This window comes from Alosa sapidissima, chromosome 9 (assembly GCF_018492685.1).
Source record: "Alosa sapidissima isolate fAloSap1 chromosome 9, fAloSap1.pri, whole genome shotgun sequence".
Classification (NCBI taxonomy): domain Eukaryota; kingdom Metazoa; phylum Chordata; class Actinopteri; order Clupeiformes; family Clupeidae; genus Alosa; species Alosa sapidissima.
Genome location: NC_055965.1, coordinates 23,131,793 through 23,139,345, shown reverse-complemented (window position 1 = coordinate 23,139,345; position 7,553 = coordinate 23,131,793). Strand labels below are relative to the sequence as shown.

The window sequence follows — 7,553 nt, the reverse complement described above, 5'->3', positions numbered from 1 at the left end:
AGGCCTAGGGGTAGCGGAAGGGGTGGACCTCACACATTTGTGTGGACAAAAAAAAAGAAACACAAGACTAAACCACGTGTCTGACCAGGAAGAGTGTGAACGTACTGTAGCATATACAATACGTTCACAGACCACTATGAAGGATGCAGTATGCCAAGAGGTATACTTACAAGCATGTGCCTTCCAACAACTATTACATGTTACAAACACATTGGATTATTATTCCAATTTTATCCAGCAGATGTCTCTATACAACCCCGCTGGCATAGAGACTTCATTGTGCTGTACTACTAATACACCTTTATCATTCATGCATGTAACCATTAAGCAAACTGACATAATGTACATGCACTAAGGAAATAATATATTCTCTCTTGTTAGGGTAATTGTATTACATATGGCAATATGTATTTCTCAGAAGTAGGCCTAAGTAGAAATATAGGAGCTCACACATTTGAGTGAACTGAACACCAACGCCCTAACCACGTGTATATGAACAGGAAGAGTACAAATATCAACTGCATGTGTGGATTCGCTGCAGGCAGAATAGAACAGACCACAGCCATTGCAAACATTCAGATCAATCTATAATGGAGTGTATTGGTCGTCTCTGTATCTCTCTATTTATTCTCTCAGGTAAATCTTATTTTATTTGTATTAAAGCCAAATATAATTGTCTTATAATAATTGTTTAAAGTACCAGTGGCTTTCCTCACTCCCAAAGTGGGGGTCGGGATCCCCTAGGGAATCGCGAGAAAGCAAGGGGGGCTCGCAACATGATTTTCAAAAATAAGATTTTTTTAAAAACTATTAGAAATAGCACAACTTATGTATACTTCTAATAAAAGTATAGAATACATTATATTATGGTTGTTAAATGATAATTTGTATGGTTGTTAGGCTGTTTGTTGTGGTATTATGCTTGTATTTCAGCCTATTAATGCATGTGCGCTGTTATGCACTACGTTTGCATACTTCTACCACCTCCGGGGATAGTGGGGGTCACAAGTCACTGGCACTGTTATTTTGGGGGTTGCAGGCTGACAAGCTTGAGAACCCTGGCTTAGTGTACTGTTTAATTTTACTTTTATACTCCTCACTAACCTAGTATAGTCTATACTTTTATTTTTCTATACTGCACACTAGGGCTGCACGATTATGGCCAAAATGATAATCACGATTATTTTGATCAATATTGAGATCACGATTATTTATCACGATTATTAATTAATTTTAGTGACAAAAATATTTTTTCCCTAAACATATTGGACTTGCTATCTGGCTCACCCAAATTCTTCCCCTCACATTTACTCCCCTAAATTACTGCAAATATAGATTTGACTGCGACTTCCAAACTTCCAAACAACTTCCAAACAAATGTTTTGTGCGTGCTACTTTGTTAATATTTGGGAAAACGTTAACAGCCCACCGGGAATCCTCCCAACGCTCCCCATTAGCCACTTAAGCTCTGCTTCTTGTTCATGAGTTTACTGTAATCGTTTAGTCCAGGGGTGTCCAAACTTTTTGACTGAAGGGCCACATTGGGTTTTGAAAATTGGCCAGCGGGCCACACACAAATAATAATAATAATAATAATAATGTTTTGTATTATTTAAATGACAAAATAATTTAGTTGTAGAAAAATAATTTCTTAAGAAATACTGTTAATTTAATGCTGTTTAATTCATTTATAAATGGTGCACTGTCATTTTAAGACTCTTTGCCAGCTCCACTCAAATAGCCTATGGCTAGTGCTGTGCCTATGGCTGTGCCCTCTCACAGTTTAAAATTGGTCAGTAGTGGGAACTACTGTTGCCATCGCCCTCTCTCCCACGCTCAAATGCGTCCCCAATTAAATGGACTAGCATAACGTAGTTAGATCTGCTGCAATCGATGTGACAAGCTGTTTTGACATTGTAAACGTTCTCTAAGAAGAGTGTAAAGCAGTTTGTAGTAGCCTAAAGTTAACCACAACGTCGTCTATCGCTGGAAAAAAATAGCGAGCGGCCTATGATAAACTAATAAATGCTCGGCGGGCCGGATTAAAGTGCATGGCTGGCCGCAGTTTGGACACCCCTGGTTTAGTCATTCGTTGATATGTAAAACACTGACGTGTAGGCTACATTTTCATTATTGTTCACTCGTTTTGAGTAGGCTGTGTCTTGAAACGCATATGCATTGTAGGTTGCACATGTAGCTTATAAAATACATGAATAAAATTCACAGATCCCGTCGTTAGCTCAACTCTTATTACAGTAGGCTATAGGCTATCGGAGGAAGCAAACAAGGACTAAAAGTTAACGTGATAAAAAAAAGGCATGTGTGGTTTACGTCATGTGATGTGTTTCACGGTATGAGTTGAGAGCCCTGCTTTGCTTATATTTTTGGTTAACTTGCCTGAAATCAGAAATATTTTCGAACAATGGATGATCCGCCTCGAGGGACAAGCTCTTGGCCTTCTGCTGTGCCACACATTTAATTTTTGATCGTCGTTTATTGTATAGTCTAACTAGCCTACTAATAGTTAACATAATGTCACTAGTCCACAGTGCATCAGGCTGAACAGTGCAGGGAACAGCTGTCATTGGTAGGCTGCATGCAGGCACATGGTCAGACAGGTTTAAGGAGCGCTTGATTTGTTTTGTAGCGGAGCGTTCTATGGGTTGGCAGGTTGGTTCTATGGGTAGAGCACGCATTTGAAATATCGCTCGATCACGCAAATTTGATCGTGGGAAGCCAAAATCGTGATCGTGATTAAAATTCGATTAATTGTGCAGCCCTACTGCACACAGCTGTATGTCCAAGATCAGTCAAATCTTTAACCTTAGAATGTGTGTTGTACAGTAGGTTGGTAATGGTGGGTGCATGTTTGTAGGCTACTTGTGTGCATTTGTGTATCTGCTATTTCCTGTACCATCATGCGCTAGTCCCACTGACAGAACGTTTAGATTTCTACATGAGTAAAAGTGTTATGTTGGTTCATATTTCAGTTCAGCATCTGTTAGTGTGTGTTTCACATTACTAAAGACTAGCTGACACAAGAACACCCCACGAGAAATGCAGATCAGCAGAATGCAAATGCTCACTGTGCAACTGCACCATTGCAAGGCCTGCCTGCTCATGCACTTCGGACCACAGCCTCGCATAAAACTGGTAAACAAGGGAAAAACACTGACCTATGTCCCTAATGCGTGTTCTGTCTTTCCCCGGTGCCTTAATGACGATGTACTAAATTAGAGTCTCTTGACCAATCTGACTCCAATTGTTTTATAAAGGGTAGTCACAGATTTATTAGTGGCAATTAGTTATTAAAGTAATTTCAGAAACCACTGGTACAGATTAGCAGTTAACATAACAATGTGTTGTAATGCCCGGAATAATCATCCCCTTACAGAAAATAACTACATTACTTCAAGTGTCAAAACTGCAATTTTCTGAGTATCAAATACTAGTATATTTTAACTTTTGAATGCATCAATCTTGTTCATTATTAATTAATTAACTAGTTAATTCAATTAATAATTGAAAAGACATTCAGAGGTTAGACTTGCTTCTTTTTTACCTATGGATGTAGGCTATTTTGCATTTCAGAATGTTAACCATGCACACACAGGTGGAATAGTTATGATGATACCTCAATGAGTTCACAAACCAAAAGGCATAATGCTAAGTTTCAGAGTTCAAAAATTGCACACAAAAAATAGTGTACAGTACATTCCAGCACTCCATGTATTATGCAGAAGCGGCCACCTGTGTTGTTCAGCTAGGATAAGATAAGATAGTTACCTTGGTCATTATGGCCATTTAATGTATACTGTACATGCTATCCTCCTTTTTCAGGACAGTCTGGGCTACCTACTATATATCTGGGAAAGTATGCAAGGCATAATGTACAGTATTGACCGTTTCAAGAGAGTTCCATTATCAGCATCATAGATGTTCCCACAAACCATTGGCATGGTTTTATTGTTATGCTCATTGAGCTCAATGCAAATCAAACCAGCTAATAGGCTAACTGAAATAAAACCATTCCAATATCTAGGTATGGTGAAGAGTATGTGATGATGTGGGGCTATTTTAATTCCAAAAGCCAAGGGGACTTCATCAGGATGCATAGTATCCTGGATCCATGAAATAACTGGCCTTTAAAAAAAAAATCTGCCTGCCTCTATGGGAATTTAACACAGGGGTGCCGATACTTATGGCCCCTGTATTTTAAGGAAGAACATTGGTGTCCTTAAAGGTTGGATATGTTCTTCATTTTTAGTTAAGGCATTAAGATCAATTTCCAAAAGATGATTTTATGTTCCACTTTTTAGTCAACTTTAGCAGAGGTGCCAATAATTCTGGAGGGTACTGTATTCAATACCCTCAACACATTCAAATATTACCTTCTACCTCAGGTAAGTTGGGAATACCATGAGCGCAAATGTCATTTTCCTCTCCTAAACGAGGGCAATTGGACATTCTATACTCAATGTTAGATTGATGGGAACACAAATATATATATATTTATATATATGTGTGTGTGTGTGTGTGTGTTCCTAGTCCGAATGGCAGAGAATATACATTTCTACATAAGCGCATATTTTAACTTGACATCTTTTAGCTTGTGTTTTCTGCTTTGTGGAATAATGTAGCTGAAACTAGAACACCACACGAGAAATGACCATCAGCATAGTGCAAATGGTCTCTGTGCAACTGCATCACTGCAAGGTCTGCCCATCTGACCACAGCCTAAAACTAAAATCTTAACTTCACTTTTTAATATACATCTTTTTTTCATGAACAGGTGGAGTTAAGACATTTGAGGTGATTGGACATGAAGGTAGTGCTGTCATCATTAGGTGTACATATGATTTGCTCTATCAAAACAACAGCAAGTATCTCTGCAAAGGACCATTGACTAGTTGTTCCAGTAACATAAAGGTAGATAGTAAAACTAGCCCTGCACAAAATGGAAGGTTCTCTCTCTATGACAACTCATCAGAGGGGAACTTCATGGTGCTCATCACTCCGCTGACTACTGAGGACAGTGGAGACTATAGGTGTGTGGTGGAGAACGCTCCTCCTAATACCACTACCCACATACAGCTGGACGTTCAGAAAGGTTTGGACATTCAGTTCACTGTCTGATATTAACCCCTCTGGAGTTGTGGGCTTCAGTGTTTAGTAGTGTTTACTTCCATAAAGAGAGAATGAGAGATTTCATGTAACAAGTGAAATGCTTCACTCAACCTTACTCAATTATGTATATTTCATTCGACTAAATTTAACTGAGAGAGCAAGATAAAGGATGCAATATAATCGTATGGCTCTCTTCCAGCGTTGCGAGCTGTAAATCCAAAAGCAATGACTGGCCTTCATGGAGGAAGTACTGAGGTAACCTGCCCTGGATACCAACACAAATCCATCTACTTCTGCCACCACCAGAGGGAGTTTACCTGTTACAAACTTACTTCAATTGCACCAAACAATACAAAAATAAAAGTAGTATCCCCTGGTACAAATGAAGGAAAGTACTCTGTGAACTTGCACCAGCTCACTGAAAGAGATGCTGGAGATTATTGGTGTGGAGCAGGAACAAATGGATCATACAGCTTCATCACTCTGACCAAGAAGACTCATCTCTCCATTGGTGAGTACTTTGATCAATTAATGTTGTAATAATAAATGCTCTGCACAGTTTAGTCTCACTAAAGCCTTTCATTGGCTTTTGATATTACTGTAATGTCATTAATGGCCCTTTAATTCAGTCAGGACCACTTTGTCAAATAAATAGCTTTTATTTACCATTTGCATAATATTACATTTGGTGGTATGCTCTGTTCTGGGAACCCCCTGCCATTCCATGTGCAAACATTTAGGCAGAGAGAACAGTGATGATTAAACCCCCCATAGGTACAGAACTGAGCAGACATCAATGACAAACATTGACACAGTAAGTCAGAAGTATGAGGAGGAGATGGGGTGGAGGTGGGTTGCAAGGCTTGCAGAGAAGCAGCAGTCAGAAGGTAGGCTAAGGCAGCTCAAATATGACGCTCTGAATGATCTCTGCCAGTGAAAGAACAGAAGATGATCAGCTGGTCAGTCAGCTGGACAATCAGCTTAGCTGCTCAGGGAAGCTGGGCAAGACTCTGTGGCCTGCCTGAACTATATGCTCCATATATGTGTTTATGCAATGTGTTTTTCTCATTTTATGTTTAGATATTTACATACATATAATTTGTCGTTTTGTGCATTCAGTTACAATTATCATTACTTCTGTCCACTTAAAGAGACTCAGCTGAGTGGATATGAAGGTGGTGAAGTTCAGATCATCTGTCCATATCACCCTGAGGATTCTGAGAAAATCAAATTCCTCTGTAAGGATAAGTGCAACAAAAACAACAGGCCTCTCATTAAATCTCGGAAAAATTCACATACGGCCATTCATGGCAGATTCTCTTTGCATGATAACACCACTGCTGGAGTTTTTACTGTTACCATCACTGGACTAAAACTAGAGGATTCTGGGAAATACTGGTGTGGAACCAACAGAACTTCTGTGTCCATATTTGATTACTACACAACACTGCAAGTGACACCAAAGCCAGGTAAATGTGGCTGTCTACCATGTGTGAGCATTCTGTAGTTAGAAGTGAAGCCTTGAAAACCTAAGCAGGGATTTATAATGTTCCACAGCAGTGTAAATCTGTTTTAGAATTCATTACACAAACAAAGATGAGTTGATACCTGGAAATGTGTTCTTTCTCTCTCTCTCTCTCTCTCTCTCTCTCTCTCTGTCTCTCTTCCCTCCCCATAATTATTACCTTACCCCTTCATCACCAGCTCCATTGAAAACACCGCCACCACCATCATCGTCATCCTCATCATCTCCATCCTCTTCCTTCACCACATCCTCACGACCATCAGCCATACCTGCATCTCCCCCACCCCCACCACCACCACCACCACAAACTTCACCACCATCCAGATCTGATTCTGTCTCCACAGCTTCCTCATCACCTGGTACGAACATGAATCTTTATGTTAATATCCATATTGTACATCATTTTGTGTTGTATATACTTCTACTTTAGTATAATTCAGATACCTGTATTTAGAATAGAGATGCACAATTTATTTAGACTCATTTTGGCTGATTACCGATGACAATACCAATATAAATACTTTGTTTAATTTCCTTTAAGGGTCTCTCCTGTGCTAGAACTATAGAGTCTTATCGATTAGTCTTGCTGATTTATCGCCGGCAATATCTGCAGGAATGTTCCGAAATTGCACATTTTATTTATAAAAAACTGAAAAAGCAGACTGCACAAATGCACAACTTCTCTTCACTTAGAAAAGTAAGCTAACGTACCCTTAAGCTGTTATCTTGTTATCTGCCAATGTAGATGTCCTATAGATAATACCCTAACTAATAAAGAATGGAATGTTGGAACATGAGTGACATTCTTCCATACAAGCCTACAGTGATTCCTATTTTCCTGAAAACCCTAATAATGTGTGTTGTTCTGGATAATATATAATCATGTTTTTATCAGTTGTAA

General features: G+C 39.1%; 1 protein-coding gene across 1 annotated transcript in view; it reads left to right on the top strand.

The window, feature by feature from the left end:
* The first annotated feature begins 552 nt into the window (after window positions 1-552).
* The window catches only part of LOC121719447, a 9,373-nt gene continuing 2,372 nt past the window's right edge, over window positions 553-7,553 (top strand). The window contains exons 1-5 of the mRNA XM_042105090.1: window positions 553-636; window positions 4,793-5,110; window positions 5,327-5,638; window positions 6,279-6,596; window positions 6,832-7,011. Coding sequence (XP_041961024.1) covers window positions 591-636; window positions 4,793-5,110; window positions 5,327-5,638; window positions 6,279-6,596; window positions 6,832-7,011 — 1,174 coding nt within the window. The 5' untranslated portion in view covers window positions 553-590. The remainder of the gene's footprint in view (window positions 637-4,792; window positions 5,111-5,326; window positions 5,639-6,278; window positions 6,597-6,831; window positions 7,012-7,553) is intronic.